General features: G+C 33.8%; 1 protein-coding gene across 8 annotated transcripts in view; it reads right to left on the reverse strand.

The window, feature by feature from the left end:
* Positions 1–877: 877 nt before the first annotated feature.
* Positions 878–20,844, reverse strand: part of PPIP5K2 (diphosphoinositol pentakisphosphate kinase 2) — a 60,328-nt gene continuing 40,361 nt past the window's right edge. Inside the window, exons 24-30 of one of the 8 annotated variants that reach the window (XM_070938756.1) lie at positions 17,300–17,461; positions 15,993–16,062; positions 13,896–14,015; positions 13,084–13,146; positions 8,388–8,537; positions 6,188–6,316; positions 878–4,217 (exon numbers count right to left, since the gene is read on the reverse strand). In XM_070938756.1, the coding sequence (XP_070794857.1) occupies positions 4,186–4,217; positions 6,188–6,316; positions 8,388–8,537; positions 13,084–13,146; positions 13,896–14,015; positions 15,993–16,062; positions 17,300–17,461 (726 nt within the window). In that variant the 3' untranslated portion in view covers positions 878–4,185. Of the gene's footprint in view, positions 4,218–6,187; positions 6,317–8,387; positions 8,538–13,083; positions 13,147–13,895; positions 14,016–15,992; positions 16,063–16,139; positions 16,376–17,299; positions 17,462–18,457; positions 18,520–20,428; positions 20,584–20,844 lie in introns of those variants that run through there. The other 7 variants (XM_070938748.1, XM_070938749.1, XM_070938751.1 and 4 more) reach the window with 7 other exon arrangements.

Below are 20,844 nucleotides of genomic sequence, written 5' to 3' on the forward strand. Positions count from 1 at the left end.
TCATCCATAACAGCCCAGCTATCCTTCAAGAACACATTTAAGCTGGGTGGCGGGGTGTGCACGCGCAGCTCTACTTTTTCCTTCACCCCATGTCTGGCTCATACCAGCAAAACCCCAGTCACAACAGGCCTTAACATCCATACACCTAAACATCTCTTCTATGATTCCTATGCTTTTACAATTGTATAATGGATACCACTAATAATCTGTGGGATACTATGTTTACTAATCGTATCTTCCTGTCACACAAATCTAATGTATCGTAATTATATTCTTTGAACTAAATTTAAAAAATGAGATTCTTTACTGGTCAGAAATACAGTCCTATGAACAATTTAGCATCCCATCTTTGAAGATTATACAGTGTATCTTATAGTGTCTGAGTTGAGGACATGGAAACTCACAATCTACTGGTATTTCAGGCAGCAATAATTCTCATAACAGTATAAACAAAAAATATATACCTGTTCCGTTATGATGTCATGGTATTACTTATGCCTCTGTAAATTAAAAGGTATGTTTCATTAATAGTTTCAATCATTAATGTAGCTATTGAGCATTTTCTTTAAAGCTGTTTCAAAATGTCACCAAAATATAGAATAAGGTAGTATAAAATTTGGTACAAACCTATTAATGGCTTTAATTCTATTGCAGTGAGCTAAAGTAATAAAGTAACAGTGATCAGCAAAGGTGGCTGTAATCTAAAATGAGACTGACTTAAAATTGGAATTTCTTTTTCTGAGAAAATTTGAATTTAGTCTATTTTGTGTTGCTAGCAATGGAACTACAGAGCACAGAAAGAAACTTAAAAATATTTGATGTTGATTAATGAATGGGTTAGACATTCCAATGTTGAAATACTTTATCTATGATATAGTCCTTTTTTACCATTCAAAATTTTATTAATTTTTTACAAAGCATAAAATACAAAAATATAAAGAGAGATGAAAGTAAAATAGGGGAGGAAAAGGGAAAGAGAAAAGTGTAGGATAGAGACTTTACAGTCTTGTGGGAAGATCCACATTAGGGATAGAGCAAGAACCATCTGTTTACAATTAGATTTAAAGGAGACCATTCAACATTGTTAATCTAACTCCCTTGTCACTAACAACATCAATGCCAACAATCCCAATAGGTCACTGCCTAAGCTTTGCTTGAACAGATCCAGGGAACAGAACCCACAACTACTTGATTAATTGGATCTATTGTTAAACTGCTCTAACTGTTAGGAAATGGTGTTCTAATAATCAATCTGCCTTCCTATAATTTCCATCCATTACTCTGTGTTTGGCACTCTTATGTAATAGTAAACAAGTTTTGATCTACAGTATTGCATTCTTTCAGATAGTTGAAGAACAGGATATCCTGAAAAACATTCAGAATATTACATGTATCTATCAATTAAAAGAGATTATCCCTCTTACATTTTGCATTATGGCTCAGAATGACGTGTGTCCTTTATTTATTTATACTCACGCATAAATGTATACCAAAGTGTCATATTATTTTGATAACAATACAGAGCAGCTGTTTTCAACACACTATTATTGAAGGAAAAGGAATGGCAGAATCAAAAGAATCAGCCTAGCGACTACATAGCCACAAACGGACTAAGTTCTGAACCTCTTGAATTCTGTTTGTCCAGCACTGTGAAGATCATATTGCATGGATTGATCATAAAGTTACTATTTTATCACTGTTGTGACTGAATAGTTGCTAAATGAGACAGTTGCTAAATAAGAACTACCTGTAATGATAGCTCTTATACTTTATATTTACTTAAGACTGTAGTTCTGTATTCAGTCTCTTAGGAATATTTGTCAAATAGGACAAAAAATCATGTTAAAGATCAAGTAGAATGGATGCTGCTTTTTTGCGGACTCTTTTATTTAAGAGCACATTGAATTTTTATGCCAAAGCTTTGGTTGACTGGAATGTTACACATAATTAAACAACATTTTGTATAGAAAAACAGAATATAACATATACATTCATAGATGAGCAAGACAAACATTGTCCATATTAAAACCTGTATTTTAGAAGATGAAATGCAATGAGAATTGTGAAGTCATCATATATTTGGTATCTTAATTAATAATTGCTTATATAATCCCATATAATATGCACAGCAATGCCATGGCAAGCTTTATAAGCAATTACACTTTTATGGAAAATTACTGAATGAGAAGTATTTTTATTCTTATAAAGGCACTGAAACCAGGCCTCTTGCAGTATAAAGGAAACTATTGCCATTCCTAAATTACAGAGTTACTGCAAAGACTGAAAATATTCAATAATTGAACATGACATAAGGGAAGTCAAAAGACAACTAATATATAGATGTTGACAAGCCTGAATATTTTTTTAAAAGCAGAGTTCCAGTTTTGGGATGTCTGATAACGCTGATTATCTTTAAACATTGTCCACCAGGAGGCATTAATAAAAAATCAATGATATGCCTATTTTCTATATGGGGTTACGCCCATACATTCAATGATGAAACAGTAATTTCATAAAATTGGTTTTGTTGCAACTTCTTTTCATTTGAAAACACGACAAATGACAGCATGTACAGATATATAAAATTACAATCATGAATGTAAACAGACCAGCTGTTTCTGCTTTTATAAAGCCCTGTTATCCTTCTATAGGACTATACTTTTAAACAGTATTCTGCAGAAACCTATGTGGCAAATAATTTTTTTTTTTAAAAAAAGAATCTTTGGATAGTATGTAAACAGGAAATAAATTCATAAATAATGCAATCAAAATTAATTCATGCCCTATACTAAAGCATAGGTTAGAATAATCTTGCCCAAATTCCAGATATTGATGTAAACAAAGAATGTGGTAAATCATGTATATACTGTCCATAACTGATTCCCAAAATGTCTCATATCCAAGTAGGAAAAAGTAAGAGGTACTTCTACACCAAGACTGAGCAGGCCAGGTGTCATCTTAGGGCAAGATACTAATTTATATGACTTTTTGGACAGTACCCTATTTAATTACTACTGTGAAATCTCATTAGAGGTACCTCGATATAATAGGAAAGACATGATGCTTCCAGAAGCCATATTTAAATTGAAACATGGAGAAAGATTACAGTCTAAACCTTGCACTTGACAGATGAATGACTATACGGAATAGAGAAAAGACCAAGATTTTGTTCCCTATACAACTACTGCTGACAGAAAATAATTGGCATAGAGTGAGAATGAGTTTTTAACTTAGTAGTGAGCATGCATGAAATAGAAATAAAATATTTTGTTATGAAACCATTAGCTCTGCTACATTAGCATTAAAAATGTTCTCTTTTTAATTTGTTTTTTGGTGGCCCTGACTCGTCAAGTTAGAATAAATCTTCAGTGAGGCTAATCTGTGAACTGAAACCAAATTTAACTTTTAACGATACAATTGTACAATATTATATAGATGCTATTAGTGCTTATATGACTCAAAATATATCACACATTAGCTTTAAGAGTATTAATTTCTACAGCAGGTTGTTCAATTTTCTTTGCATTTTCCAAGTCCCAGAATCTAAACAGTTTTCATCTGTAAGTCAAACAACATGCAGGAGTACTAGAAATAAAGTATAAATTACTAAATTCTAGTTTAGGGATCAGTATTCAGAAAAGTAGCCATTAATCAGAGCCATGTTAATATTTCTTGGTAATGAAAAAAGGCCTACTGTAAACTTTAAAAGGCCTATTGTAAATCTATCCCCAAATAACAGCCTTTCATAAATCTTTGTCTTTTCTCCCTTTCTGCAATACAATACAATACTATACAATGGCAGGCAGTTTTGGTTTTGCATTGTGCGCATATTTTAGACAACAATGATGGAAATACTTTGTGCAGTTTTTACATTTAAGATATCAGTACCTTAAAATTGTAAGTGTAAACTTTGTTGCTTTTTATATTTTAGAAAGGAAGTCACCTTCAACCTGAAAATATACAACTTATGCATTCCAGAAGTTATTTTATATACAATGAAACACTCTGTGTGGCAAATGTGATTTCAATAACTGCCTTTTTCTGTAAGGATTTGTTTGTTATAGAAGAGGCAATGAAGTGTTCCTTCAAGTTTTGACTGAAGTGCTTAATTCCTTTTCAGAAAGCATTTCACTACTAACATCACACTACTATTATTTAAATCCTTTTTGTCTTCTAATGGTACAATCAAATATCAGGAACTGAAGAGCAAGTGGCATCTGTACAGAAACAAAATACTATTTCAGTCAAATTTTAAGCTAAATTCATAACGCCTCATTTTGAGTTCAAAATAATTTGTACAAATGAGTTCAAAAATTTCTATACTACCCAGTCCATTGAAATTTGCACTGTACTGTAAATAACTGGGTTTAAATTCAGAATGGTGCTTTGTACACCATTAAAATACATGCTTATGTTTTGTGAACAAAACTAAATCAGAACAGCTGAAAGTACTCTTAAGGTTTAAAAGTAAGCTCCTTGCCAAACATGACTAGATCAAGAGTTTACTCACATTTTTCAATTATTTATATGTGTACTTATCCACTTCTTCGAATCACTCTTAAAACTAAAACCTCTGGATATGTGTTTTATATCACATATCAATTTAAAAATTGATAATCCTCCGCTGTTTACAGAATTGGCTTCACATATGGCTTTTAATCTGAATTTGCAATATTTAATGGAAATCCAAGAAAGGAAAGGGGATAGAAGCAAACTGAACAGTTTTGGCAAACGATAGGTAGTAAGAAAATCAAGATACTATGAGCCACAATGTCACACAAAATATTTTCAACTATAGTCAGTTAAATCAAGATCTGAAAGATATGGGGGAACACTACATCTGGAACATTCAAAACAAGTAGAAGACCCTGAAAATGTGCTGAGCTTTATATTAAACATGATTATTATATAGGGCTGTAAAGGGCATCTCTTTTTCCAGTTTTTTCAAGTCACTGGTGCAAACAAAAAAAATGGTACAGTATTTCACTTCCATAGGTCAAACTATTTTTTCCATGTGTGTATTAACTGACTAAGCACAATTATAAACACAGATAGTCCTTGCTAAGTCCTTGCTTAACAAACATTTGTTCAATGATCATTCAAAATTATGATGCCCCTGAACAGAGACTTGCAACCCGTGCAATTATAGCTGTTGCAGTGTGTGGTCACATGAATGCAATCTAGGTGCTGGCAACCTTATAACAGATTGTCAAGTGCCGCACAATCATGTGATCGCCATTTGAAATCTTTCCTGCTGTCTTCCCTAGAAAGTCAATGGGAAGCCAGCAGGGAGGTCCCAAGGACTTCCTCTGGTTTCTGGGGGGCTGGAAATGGTCTATCCCAAAATCCATTTGCAGCATGGGGTGTTTGCTGCCAGCCCCCAGAAACAAAAGGTAATGGGGGCTGGCTGCAAAGGCCCCATACTGCAAACATTCCATGCCAAAATCCTACTTGGATTTAAGGATGGACCATTTTCAGTCAATCCTTGCAGACAAGAGAACCTGTTTTTCTCTGCAGAACAATGCAGCATGATGTGTCTTCCGATCTTGGCTGCAAATACTCTGCAAACACTTATGCCAAAATTTTGCTGGGATTTTTGGATGGACCTTTTTCGGCCAGCCTCTCTTGAGAGCAAGACAGAATTTCCCCAGTAGGCAGTTCTTTTGAGAGAAAAAGACTTGCCTATTGGACGGATGCAAGCCCATGTAGAGCATTATTTTTGCTCTGTCCACTTAATGATCTAGGAGATTGCTTAATGACCACAACCAGGATTGCCAGATGACCAATTGTTGAATAAACGAGTTGTGCTGCTTTGCTTAATGACTGTTTCACTTAATGACTGAAGATTGTGATCTCAATTGGGTCTATAAGTCGAGAACTACCTGCACTTATATGTCAGTTAAAGTCAAAAAGTGTTGCCTACTAATGAAACATTTCTCATCTTTTTAATTCAATACTGATCAACAAGTTTAATTAGATAAAACAGAAAATCAGGTTTGTAAAGATTTCAATTAGATTAAAATTATATAAATTTGATTGTTAAAAGAAAAGTATGACCAATTAGAATCTTATTGATAGACAAGTCGCACCATGTCTAATGTTTTTAAATTGTATATTTAATAAAATTTATTTTTTTAAAAAAGCTTATTGATATGATATGATGTAAACTTTTTCAAGCATTACTTACCTGAGGGCCTTCTCTCAACAGATCTCCGCCTTGCAGAGTCTTCAAATGTTGTTGGTTGGATTTTAGCAGGGGTATATGTATTTAAAGAACACTTTCTTTCTGTCATGGATTCAATAAATGATGGAGAACCTAAAAGATTAATGGGGGCAGGATAAAACCACATTATTTTTTTGAGCATTGCTACTAAGGAGAAATTTCCTAACAGTGAGAACAATCAACTAGGGGAATGGCTTGCCTTCAGAACTTGTGGGTGCCCCATCACTAGAGGCTTTCAAGAAGGGACTGGACAGCCATTTGTCTGAAACACTCTCCTGCTTGAGTAGGAGGCTGGACTAGATGACCTCCAAAGTCCCTTCCAACTCTAGTGATTCTATGTATGTAAATCTTTAGGAAATAAAATTACTCAACCGGACTTTGAGATGCCTCTTCTCTTTCAGTCCCTTAGATCATGAACCACACCACTGAAATGTTGGATAGATCATCTTTGGAATGGTAGTGGAAGTACACTTTCTGAAATTTTCAGTCATCAGTATGAGCAGCTGGATATTGTTCACTGTTGTATATTTAGGTTTACTCTTTTTTAAAAATTCATTAGATTTATCTGTTGTTCTTTCAGTATACATTATATATATTATCTTCTAGTGATTTTCCAGGGAATGGAATCTGGGTCTTCCATTCTTGGTCTACACCTTACACCCTGTATATAGGTAGTCCTTGACTTATGACCATTCATACAGCGACTGTTCAAAATTACAACCAAATGGACTTACAACCCATGCCTGAAATTATGGCTGCTACACGGCCTCTACAGTTGTGAACAAAATTTAAGCGCTTGGCAATCCACAGACCACAGGGAAGCTTGCAGCACCCCCCCCTCACCTATCTCCCCTCCACCGTCCCACCTGATAACAGCAGGCCTTGGGCCTGCTTCCCACCCAGCTAGGTCCCACACTTTCCACCCCACCTCCCATTATGGATTGGTCACTCACTTTTTTTAAATAGCTCTCTGGCAAGCAGCCACTCTTCCATGGGACCTTTCTATACAGTGGAGATCATGTGACACCATCCTGAAAGTGGGTGCCATTTTGGAACAGCTACAATTCATTGTAGCCACTGCCAAAATGGCACCCACTTCCAGGCTGATGCCACATGGCCTCCACTGTTTAAGGAGGCCGGGTGGCAGAACAGCTGTTTACTGAAGATCTATCAAAAGATAAATGACTAATCTGTGATACGGGTGAGGAAGAGAGTGTGAGACTCAGCAGGTCAAGAAGCAGAGCCAAGGCCTGAAGGGACTCAGGTGAGAAAGCAAGTCCAAGGCCTGTAAGAACTCAGTGTAGTGGGAAGCAGAGCATAGGGTGCTGCAGGAAGTGGTGAAGGCTTAGGACAGATCACATAAGAGCTGTGAAGATGCTGCAACTGGAACAGGGAGAACAGGGATTGGGTCATTAAGCAAGATGATCACATAGGTGTCTCACTTGACAACCATCACAACTTGCAACCGTAATAGGTAGACTCCATTACAGTTGTAAATCAAGGACTACCTGTATTACAATATCACATAATTAGTACATGGAAAAGTTTGTAAATTCTGCTGGGTCTTCAGAGGTAGGTGAAGCTGATTTAAAAAATAATCTTGAACAAGAGAATGTTCAGAGGTGGAATAATGAAAGCAACTTAACTTTGGGGATCTTCAGTATTTGTAGAGGTGGAAATAACCTTTGTTATTATATATTATATTCTAAACATATAAATCTGACACTTGTATAGTATCGTTGCTAAGCAAGATTCAGCTGAGTTAATCTATCAAAATGCTAAAGCAAAGGAGAAATAAGAAATGCATATTTGTTTGGAAACTGTCTGTCATCCACTAAAGGACTGGCCATCAAAACCTGAGTTTTTCAACAAGCCTTAGGATGGAATATGTACTCCACATTGTTTGGAATCAAGTATTTTTAAATCTGTACAAACAAACAAGCAAATTAATACAATTGTAAGCTAGCCCCTTCTGTAATTGGAATTTCAGGACCTTAGACACTGTTTTGTACTGTATCTGTGTCTTAGATTCTGTTCTTCTAAACCTTAGATATATAAAGAGATATGTAAGCAATTCAAAGTGCTAATTCTGATATTTTAATGAATTGTTTACACTTAGCAATGTTTTGCAGTTTGAAAAATAGAACATATAGTAAATAATTACGAAATGAAGCTGTAGATGTATGTGGAAAATTTTCACACGAGGTTGAGGCTGTAATTGAGGCAAGAAATTCATCCACTTGCTTTAAAGACAAGGAGTTATGGAGAGTTTCTAGAGGACAAATTGAAGGCACCATGGAATATAATTCAAAGCCTAAAAAAGAAAAAAATCGACAGATTTTCACCATAAAAGTCCAGAAGCACTGAATTCTTTTTTGGATAGTAAAGTGATCTACAGAATTTTAAAGCTACAATAGGGAAAAAAACAACAACCCTAGGCCATGTGTAATGAAATACTTTTCAACACAGCAAACTTCTGATTTTGACAAATCTTTGTTCTCATCAAGGTAGTTCCAAAATTTTGCCTGATTCTACAATGTAAATTTTCAGAGATATTGCATGTCAAACATGAGAATAAAGAATGGCCAAAAATCACTCTGACTCTCACTCAAATATATAAATACATTGAATATACCAGTAAATACACTAACCACTTCACAAACTAAAGTAATACTTAGACCAGGTTATTTCACATGAAGCTCATAATTTTATATAAACTTAATAAAACATGCATTTTTAAATTAGGCAGCTATTTAACCATCACTAATACAGCTGTAGTTACAGTCACATATATATATGCATTTTAGCAGAAGCTCTATTTAAGAATCAATTAAGTTAATGATGCAATATATCCTAAGACTATTTCTATAACCAATAAAACTGCATTTCACACCCAAATAGGAAAATAATTTGGAAGTTTTTAAATTATACAATTCTGAGTTAAATTTTAAGAACGATCCTTTCATAAAACATCAACATGCAAGATTTAACATGTATTAAATATTACCTGCTTCATTAATTATACAAAAACTATTTTAGACAAAACTACAGGTATTCTAGTATTTAATGAGTAAGAAAACTTAACTAACAAATAAATATTTGATTGTGTGGGTATGTATACATACAGACATATATGAGAGATTTGAAGGAGTTTCATGAACTGATTGTGACAGTGCCCCACAAAATGATGTCCATATATTATATTGTTTAAAGAACGAAACTGAATTTCATTCAATTTAGATTGCCGAATTATTTTCAAGGCATTTGTTTCAAAAACAGGATTGTAACTGAAGTAGTTGTTCAAGGACACATTTAAAATGTAATATTAATGTTAACTCACAATCTCTCAATGATTTCAATACCACTTTTGCCTCCTTAATTTTTTAAACCTATAATATTTCATATGTAAAGTAATATTTATTAAAGATATTTGGGAATTTGGTTTAATCTTAGCAGTTAAGTTTCTACGTATAATTCAAATTAATTGTATTCAATGCTTGGTAAAATAAACTACAACAGTATACATGCAACAAGCGCAAACCCTTTCTTTGCATTACAGTAAATTCCACAAGAACTGCAGCTTTTCTTTACCAGAGAAAAATCTATAAGCACAAGTAACTCAAGGATTACAAGAAGGAATTTTATAACAAACTATTTTTTTGTCTTAAAGAGACCATGCCTATCCAAATGCTTAAGATATCAGTACCTTGGAAAAAATGTATAGGAAAAATGTATTATAATTAGTGTCTCTCTGTGGCTATACAGTGGGAACTAAGTAGTCACACATATACTCAACCTTTAGCAATTCTATTATCTAATTATCAAATGCTTTTTAGATATTTCCTAAGAGGCTGTTTCTGTGAAAAAGAAAAAAAGAAAACTTTCTTCTTAAGTTTATGTCTTTAAAACAAGCCCAGCTTTAATTAAACAATAGTTCTAGAGTAATTTTTATTGCAATACATATCTGTATCTCAACATGGAAGACAATGAAAGGGTTAGCGCAGCAACAAAAAGCCACCCTACCATCTTACATTTGAAAGCTATAAAGACATACCACTGGAGCCTAGAAATTCCTCAGAGGAAACCGACCAGCACCTATAGAGGTCTGGATGCTCTGCATAAGAGGCCCAGAAAATAAGGTAAAGCACTGTCAGTAGGTACTGATTTCACCATATTTCTTGTACTCAAGATGAGAAAAGGGGAAAGACTGAAAAAAGGTTAGGGTTACCAAAGTCGAGAGCAGGGGGTGGGGGGGGGGGGAAAGGCTCCAATGAAAAGGTGAAGAAAAGACAATAAATCACACTTCTGTCCCTAAGAGTCACTACGAATGAATTGGAGAGTATCTTTAAGGTTCAAATAAATACCTAAAGCATGCAATAAATTATTAAAGATACTAAGAAACATATTAAATAGATCAGAGAAAGCTCTGTAATGTAGTTGTGCATAATATACAAAGTATATTAAGAACACAATTTAGGTGAAATGCATTTAGCTATTAAACAGAATTTTCTTAATTATGCAAATACCGGTATGTAATAGTTAACATTAAAAATCCAACTTTGTTGCTTTGCATGACTGCACTAAGCTTCTCTCTCTTTTTAGATAGTTTAATTTTAAGAGTTCAAACATGTTTTTAAATTTCCAAATTCATACAGTATTTATAATATATAGAAACTGTCTTTATAAATATTTTTCATAACTAAAGTAGATCTGTTATAAGTAGTCCTTGCTGTCTGACTGCTGTTTAACAACCATTTGAAGTTATGATGGATTCAAAAAGTTACAACTGTCTTCAAGTTACTATTGCTGCAACACTCTATGGTCACATGATCACAGTTCTGGTCAGTGGTGAAATCTAAAATTTGTTACTACCGGTTTTGTGGGCATGGGTTGGTGGGGTGGTGGTAATGTGACTAGGTAGGCGTGGCCTTTTTTTTTTTTTTACTTTTTTTTACTTTTAAAACCATTTTTTCTACAACCTCTTCGGGGAAGAGGTTGTAAAAAAATGCTTTCAAAAGGCTCTGACGATTCCAGCTGAGTTGCCTGATCAGCAGAGGCTTTTTTCTTTTAAAAGCCTCTGCTGATCAGGCAACTCAGCTGGTATCGTCAGAGGCTTTTAAAAGAAAAAAAGCCTCTGCCTATCAGGCAACTCAGCTTGGATCGTCAGAGGCTTTTAAAAGGAGAAAGGAGGTTGTAGAAAAAATGCTTTAAAAAGCCTTTGACGATCCCAGCTGAGCCGTGCGATCATCAGATGCTTTTTTTTTAATTTTAAAAGTATTTTTTTTGAGCAAAGATGTTGTAGAAAAAATGCTTTTAAAAATTAAAAAAAAAAAGCCTCTGATGATTGCACGGCTCAGCTGGGCATGGAGGGGGGGGGGCAGGGATTTTTGCTACCGGTTCTCCGAACCACCCGCCTCAGTCGCTACTGGATCGGGAGATCCGGTCTGAACCGGGAGTATTTCAGGTGCTTGACAATTTACAACCTGGTACACTATTCTGTGGTCACATGATCACGTTTTACAACCTTTTTTTGCCATTTTCTGGCAAAAAACACCCATTGGATAAGCTTGGAGTTACAAACGTGATTTGCTTAACCACCATTTAATTTGTTTAACAACCACAGTGACTCACTTAACAATCATTGTAAAAACAGTCATAAAATCAAGTCCAGTCACATGGTGATTCGACTTCTGACCACAACGACTTCTGACAAAAGTTCCAGGCTCAACTATTATCATAAGGCAAGTACTTCTTGCATTTTTAGATTGTTTCTAATAATCAAATGTATCAAAGAGTTAACTGTAGTTCTGTAACTTCAGTATGAACCCACATTTCTTTTTACATATTGACGTTTCTTACTTAATACTACTGGAAAGTTTTGAATTATGGTTTGAGGGCAGCATTATTATTGTGGGGCAGTCAGTTCAGTTTCTGTAATAAAAGGATTGACTATGGCAAAGTTTGTGCAAATTGTTTCATATGGGAACAGAAAAAGGATGTTTTTCCACATCATCTAATTTTAACAACAAAACCAGTTTTGAATTTGTTCACAGTCTTCACGGGAATGCAACTATATATTGATTAATATATATTGATTAAAAAAACCCTGGATTCACCATAATGAGAAAAAGATTGAAATAAGGGGAACAACTTGTGTTATTGTTAGTACAGTGTACCGTTTTAACTTTTATTTTAATGCAATGCAGTTTCACGAAAGATGATTGATAGATTTCATTTTAAATGACAATTTAAATTAACAGAGTGCTTTTATTGATAGCTGTTAATGAAATTAAATAAACAGTACCCCAAGTTTAAAGGCAGTGTAGCTTGGGGTGCTAGAGACAAAAAGAAGTAGAAATGCCTTTTCTTTTTTGCCTTCTGCAATTCCCAACACCATTTGATGGTTGCTATTGGAAACAAAATGCTTAAGAAAATGCACTTTGACCTGATTTAGCAAGACATTTTTTTATGCTGTGGTACAAAGGTTCAGATGAAAATATCTAATGCAGCAAGAAGGCAAAGAATATTATGAAGAGAGTCCAAGGAGCTTTAAGATCCGAATGTTTTTAAAAAAACATGTATTAAGATGTATTCATTGTGTCAGTCATTTGGATGAATGTGTATAATTAGATCTGAATTATTCTTTCATATTATTTCCCCAAAAGATTTGATATGTGAATTAAAAAAATGAAATTAATATATGAAAAGGGATTAATCAATTGCCATACCTAATAATTGGACAAATGTCTTATGTGCTTAAGATGGAATGTAGAAAGATAGTGGGATAATAATATCCATCCCATTTTGTGGAGGATGAAGCAAGGGAATATTTTTTTTTTTTAAATAAAAGCAAAACATACCATTGGTTGGGTGTCGAGCAAATGTGATAGAAAACCTTTTAACAGCAGAACCACGTGTGGTGTCTGAGAAAGAGAAAAACAGGTACCTGAAATTCAAACCAGCTACCAGAAGAGGGACATTTCAAGAAAAGACAGGAAGGTGGGAAGAAGGGAAATAAAAAAAGGTTAGAATTAAGTGGCATGCAAAAGGTATTGGAAAAAGTGCACAGGCCAAATAGATTTAAAAATAACCTTTGCTTGATATTAACTAGGATTTTAATGGAGTGCATGGACTTAAAGGAGTAACTGCAAATTTGATGCACAAAATGATGCGTGATTGGCATTTAATGTTCAGGTAGTGACAGCAGAAAAAAAGGTGTATGTGTTTTTTATCCTCAAACATGTTAGGAAAATGTTGCAATACCATTCAAAATTTGGTGCTGTCATTTCCATTAACTGTCCAAAGCCTAAACTATAATTTAAAAATATTTATATTTTTTATTGTTTCATTCCTGACCAATTTCAAGAATTTCCAAAATATATTTTTCAAAACACTTTTGAAGTGATACTTCGAAATGTTAATATTTTGTACAGATTGTAGCTCTTAAAGCTTTTATTCAGAAGATGATATATTACAGAAGAATTGAAGAAACATTAACTTCAACCTAATGCTGAAAAGATAGGCAGTAAGATTCACTGTATTTAATAGTGACAAATAATAACCTACCCTTCTTCTCAGTCAAAAGATTTAGGCCTTTTTAAAAAGTGTTCCTCAGTGTGCAAGATAGTGGGCATGTGTAAATGTAAATGCATGTGCGAATGTGTGCACATACCATCTATGCAGCCAGAAGTAGTCAGCTTTTTACGATGAGTACGAGCATAATCCTGTAGATTGGGTGCACTTGAAGACCCCCCGAGCACTGAGGCGCTAAACAGGCTTGCACAGTGAGACCCTGATGGGAGTTAGAGAAAATACATACAAAAACCAGGTGTTCTTCTATTCACATTGGGATGCATGCAGCATGCAAGCATTTTGCTCTTACCACACAAAAGGCACCTTGTGGCATTGCCTTGGATAGATCTGCATTATGCTTGTAGCATCTTAGTGATATTTACAGTAATTTCCTATAATAATTTATGTTTAAAGTTCTTTTTACCAAAGATAAGGCTGTCCTTAAATGAAGGATAAAACAAACTTGGCAAAGGAAAAAGGTGGCAGTGTAAAATAAAAAAGATTGGAATTATTAGATTTCAGAAACTGTACTTAAACTGGGAAAAAAAAATGAAGACAGAATTCTAGATGCAGCAGAACTGAACACATGTTCATATGCAAATTTTCCTGGAATTCTTAAGTATTTCTCAAACAATCTGCTTGTGGCTTATGTCCATTTGGGTCTTTGGTAGATGGATCCCATGAAATATGCCCAGTAGCTAAATTCAGTCTACTTGTATTGAAATATATTAATTTCAAATTAATATTGAAATTGTATAAACAACTGTGTTTTTGCTAATAATTAAAAAATCTTACTTATAAAAAGTAATATTGATATACAATTACAAGGTTATTTTTCTGTAGCATATCTATCACTAATTTACATTTAAAAGTTACAAAAGAGGCTACTGTAGATGCAATTTATTTTTTTAAACTATTGATAAAATGTGTTTCTCAATGGAACTTGTAACAGGAGAAATTTCCTATTTAAAAACTGGTCTATATCATTTTAACCATATGCCCCTAACTGCAAGGAGTTGCAGTAGCTATTAATGACCTAACCAACATTACTAGCACCTGTAATGATGAAACTCATCCAGTGTTGAGTGCCACAGCTGTAGCAAAAAATTTTGAAGCAAAGTTATACCTTTACTTATACATATAAATAGATCAGGCGGTTTTTCTTTTACCCTGATAATGTGATATAGCATAGAGATGAAGACTGAAAATTAGAAAAAGTAAATTCCAAAAACCAAGAGCACCTGTTGCATATGCATTTTTCTAAGGAAACTTCTGATATGATTAATACCAAATAAAGGTTGCATTGAAGGAGTACAGAATTTAGCAGAAAAATTACAGAATTTTTAACCGGTTACGTGTCAAGTTATTTGACAATATTTATAATTTTGTATGTTCTGAAAGCGTTATACAAACTGGATAATCTATATCTAACAACACAAATCACTAACAATGTACTATTGACAAATATTAGGTTGCAGAAAGTAAATGCTGAGCCCGAAAACCCTCTACATTTGCTGTGTTAGACCAGTTTCACTGAGCTAGTTCTCATTCCCATTCAAAAGAGTGTATAAAAAGAGTTTTTAGCCTTGAAAACTGGTAACTTGTGATGACTTTTTCCTCTCTTCCTTCATCAACCCTTTTTGGTTTTGTGAAATCTTTTACTATAAATCTATAAAGCACAAATGGTTTTGTTGGCTTCTGATTTTATTGCAACCCATCCTGGAAATCATTTTAGATGAAGGAGGAGGCAATAATGCTTTCAATAATATTACCGATAATACAGTAAAGTATGATTTAATAAAGTATCCTTTTGCAGTACTATTTAGAAAACAGTATCTGGACTAAAATAAAATGTGCTATAAGACAGCAGTTACAATAGCTATCTATGTTTATACATTGAAAGCTGTAGTTGATGGAATTTGGGGTAGTGCAAAGAACTTTTACTATTGTTTTAAAAGAAAAGGGAAGATAGCAAATAAAAAAAATTAAAAGGAATGGCTTGATTTTCAAGAGCATCTTACTTGATACAAAGGAATATCAACCCAGTAATCTTCGTTTGTTTTGTTATTGATCCAATAATCAGTTGGTATTAAAATTACTGTGATGCCAAATTGCAAACCTACAAGGTTATCCGAACAATATTAAAAACCAGGATACTTCCATTTCAAAGAATCAGGATTTTATTAGATGTACATACCTATAGTACTGGTCTTTTGTTCCACGATTGTTCTTGGAGGTCGAAAGAGACTATTATTTTCTGATGGTGCCTGGACATAAGAAAGAGATAAATAAGGAAAGCAGTCTAATGGGCTGGTTGAATCCATTAAACTTGAAACAGCCACCTGCTAAGACAGACAAGTATTAAAAAGCCATACAATGGGTTAGTAGAAATACCAACATAATATGAAAGATCATGCAATTATTGCTGAAGGAGTTCCATTTCACTCATGAGATCCTTGCAATGAAGTGGTGCAAGCAGGCATTCATGATAAAACAGGACAGACACCAAGAAAATTATGAAAACATAGATAACTGTATCGTTTTAGTTTAGTTTACCAAATGAATACTCCTAAACTGCGCCTGTATTGGAAGGGGGGAAAAAAAGAGGAAATACAGACAGGCTGATGAAGTCACCATACAATCACTGAACCATATGCAGCCCTACCAGAATGAATTTCTGATGTTCAAAATTAACACTTATTCTCTACATCAAAATATTTTAAACAGCCAAGAACAAACAGAAACAATGTAGTTTCTAAAGAAAAGTTTTCACAACAGAACACCATCCATTGTTTAGTATAAACCATACAACTGCTTTAAGGTATTAGCCTTTTGACAAACATATTTAACTAAATATACAATGTTGTATTCATTTTCCCATTTCAGCATATTTTACATGACAATGGGTGAAGTGCTGAAGGAAGAATGAGGAGAAGAAGGAGAAGGAGAAGAAGGGAAGGGAAAGGAAGGGGGAAAAAAGTATATTCAGTTAAGGTGTGGAGAAAATAATGATTAGTACTAATGATTTTTTTTCCTGCACAGTTAATGGCAACTGAAAATATTATCTATTTCTAACCCCAAATTATCATAATCCAATTATTTCCAATGTCACAAAAAAAAAAAAAATCATTTAGATTTGCCTGCCACCAATTTAGATGCTGCTGCTTTTATTTCTTTAGGAAAAAGGACAGCTAAGACAGAGCTGTTTCTGTCTGTTTCATTAGGCTACAACCCATAATAATCCATATAGTGCTGGAAGCAACCAATTCCATAACCAATTCCGTGAAAATTGTGTAGGAAAAAACAAACAAAAATAAGACATGCACTTGCTTTTTTCCCCCCAGGCATTTTTGGAAGTAATTATTATTTTTAAAATCATATTTTAATGACAGGTGAAGTAATTTACTTTGAACAAAATCCAGAACAAGGGATTAGATGTCCTTAAAGACAATTGGTTCCTGCTTGGAATGCACAGTAACGTTTAATGAAGTAAAGTTTAAAAACCTGTTGCCATGAGCCAAAAATACTGGATGTGAAAGCCAATGATTTAGGGGAGACAGGGGAAGAAGTGATTTGTTCCCCTGATCTGCGTCTTCGACGCCCAGTACCCACACCACTGGTATAATGCAGCCACTCTGGGCTAGACACACTCAGGGGGCTCTCTTCCTGGAAATGAGAAAGGGGGCAAAAAAACAGCAAAGCATGCAACGTTAGAGTCAGAGCTAAATGGTAAGAAAATAAAATATAGTTGCACTCTTTTCTAGATAGCTCGATTCTAACCAAACAAAACCCACCAGCAACTGCAACTATTCAGCTACTGGTTTTGCTACAGTTACAGTACGTCAGCAATATTAATGGTGATTTTTAAATTCTACGCGGAAATGAGTAAAGTTGTGTGTGTATGTGTGTGTGTATTTCAGGCACAAACGTAATACTTATAAACATACATACAAACACATACATACATACACTTTTGCTGCATCCTGTATCATTAATGCAATATTCTTATGAAATAAAATTAAAAACTCTTTGGAAATTAAATAGCGAACTTTGATAGCAGTAGCAGGTAATTTCTTAATGCTAAAGATATATTTCAGTAACTTTTTCTAATGTCAGTGAAATTTAGCCACATCGATTATTAGGTCAAGCCTCATTCTTCCTTTAGTTTTAAGTGTAGATAAGTGAATCAAACCAGCCACCAGTAAAAAAAACTTTCACATCAACAATGCTCAATACACACAGATCTCAATACAGTATTCCATTTGAAAGATATCAAGTATCTTAACACAAAGATAAAGTTCACAAGGAATATTTTTTTAAAAAAATGAACAATTTTTGTTTATAAATGATAAAATTACAGATAATTTATGTTGAAACACAGACAGTAACTTAATAGCATCTAGAGAGTAAAAGTCTTTTTATCAAATTATTTTTTGTAACCAAAATCTTTTATTTTAAATGACAGTTTTCAATATTTCTCTTTGAGATAGAAAGAATTTGACAATGTTAACAATGTTGACAGTGTTTAAATATATGTAAATAATGCCTTCAAAAGAAATGTAATATAGTGTAACAATATTTTCAAGCTTCCCATATTTAAGTTTCAAATAACTATGTTCAGTAAATTAAGATTTTAATTGGTATAGAACTAATAGAACTCACATGTATAAATCAAAAGCTAGAGAGGATAGGTATAATACTGTTATAGCAGATCTTTTTGCATCCTGAAAGAAAGCATGTTTCAAAAATATTCATATGTCATTAAAAATTATAAGCAGTTGAAATTTAATAAAAGTATTTATGCTATTACAGTAATACATTTTTCCATTATTGTAAGTGACAGATGTTATGGAAATATAGTAAAGCAAAGACAGATTACAGAATTTGCTTTCAACAGACTAGCTAATTCAGAAGCGTTCTTGTGTCAAAAGAATTCAGTGCAAATGCTAGACAAAAGATGGGAGGGCTCAAAATAACAAGACATACAATTGTTGGAAAATAGAAGTTTATGTAACAAGATTTCATAGTAATGACCTGTGAATCCTGATTCCCTGGAGCTAACACTGAATTGTCAATTGACAGAAGGAAGAGCCCCTACAGTAAGGATTTGGAGACATCTGCAGCAACAGTTACTGGCTTTAAAATGAATGTGTGCAATGCGTGTAAAGCACATTAAAAGAAGGCAGGGCTTTCATTTTGAAGCCAGTCACTGTCACCGTGGATGCCACTAAAGGTAGCTTACCTGATTACCAAAGACAGGATAGTTATGACAACAAATGCAAAGAGGAACATCAATTCTTCATATTTTTGCTACGTTTAAGCATCTTTTAAGCAATTATATCTCTGCCAAACTTGAGCTACTGCTCTTCTAATGGTTACCAATAGACTTAAAAGGAAGACAGAACTTGCACAATATTTTTTTTAAAGACTGAGAGCAATCTTAAGACCTACAGCAGATAAAGGATTCAAGTCATGCCAGAAGAAATACCTGTAGACAATTTGGAATACTAAACACTTCTGCTGTGGAGTACAAAGCAGAAGCAAAGGAGATTTGCTGTCAAACCACTACTTTCAGATTATCTAATGTCTTATTTTTTTCCTAGATATACAATGCTAATTACTCTTAGCTGTTTGGGTTTTTTTTCCTCTTGAAGTCAGTTTTTGACCACTTGCAACTGCCTGGTCTACTCCCTGCAGTTTTCTTGGCAATATTTTTCAGAAGTGGTTTGCTACTGCCTGTTTCCATGAGCTGAGAGAGAAGGACTAGCTTAGGTCAGCCAGCTGGCTTTGGGCCTAAAGTGGGACTAGAACTCATAAACTCTGGCTTTCTAGCCTGATGCCTTAACCATTGCACCAAACTGGTTGCAGCATTCCTACTTAAACCAGTTAAAAATACTAAAATTCAGTTATATAAAGTTGCCAAATCTTTTGGAATTATTGTTATATTAATATTACTCTTTCCTCAGAATAAAAATGTAAAATATTAGCATACAGGATATGTTGTTCTTTAGATCTTTTTCTTCTGCCACTGAAATATTAATGATAGCAAATCTTTCTTCCCGAGTCATACACTTCATGTTACAGTTTTTGCTAATCCCCATTCCAAATGTCTAGGAGCATCTCAATTTTTTTATTGCATATAGAATCAGGATTAAGTTCTCTATAGGGTCACATTGCAGTTCTATAATTTAAAATTATTGCTGAAATTTATTTTCATTTATGGATTGCTTGTCTCTCCGATTTTTCTGGATACATCATCTTGAAGAAACTTATCATTCTGAATTTAAAATATTGTGAACTCTCAGCCCAATACTTGGCTTTCCTTAGTTTTGAGTTAAAATGGAACTGAGATAAGTATATATTTGGCAATGATTACCAGAAAAAAATTAGAACATCATCCAAAAATGATGACAGTAGTCTGTTGGGAAGAACTTTCAGTCTATTAATACTGCATTTCTGCCTTACTAAAGAGTGCTTAATTTGGCCAGATAAGATGCTATGCCATCCCTATTTGATATTTTATACATTGTAATTCAAAGATTCTCAGCAGGTTATAATCATGTCATTAAAACATCCACAGTACAAAAACAAATTAAGTAAGCAATTGTAAATAATCTTAACAAGTTTAAACTAAAAAAAAAAATAGTAGAAATAATCAACCAAGCAATCAAGAAAGGTGACATCATCTCGACATAAAAAAGACTTCTGAATTTATTTTTAAAAACCTAATTAGGGACAAAGAATGGAGGGGAGTATAACCTTCTGGTCCAAGAGTACTCATGCCATACCTGGTGAAGGAAATTGAACAAGTTATGCATTTATTGCAGTGTTGCCTGTTTTATGCAGCCAGAAACACTGATTTAATATTCCTACTTTATCTAATTGTGCTAATAGGGCTCATGGCTGATTAGTTTCCAGAAATCTACAAAAGGTTTACTAATTCTGTTTTATAACTATTGTTCAGAGATATGTAGACTTTCTCTACACGTACTTGATTTTCCCGTTGTTCCTGATTAAGTATAATTAAGTAAACTGTATACAAGATTAAT

Source organism: Pituophis catenifer, unplaced genomic scaffold, assembly GCF_029215685.1.
Source record: "Pituophis catenifer annectens isolate HBS135680 unplaced genomic scaffold, rPitCat1.0.hap2 SCAF_2, whole genome shotgun sequence".
Classification (NCBI taxonomy): domain Eukaryota; kingdom Metazoa; phylum Chordata; class Lepidosauria; order Squamata; family Colubridae; genus Pituophis; species Pituophis catenifer.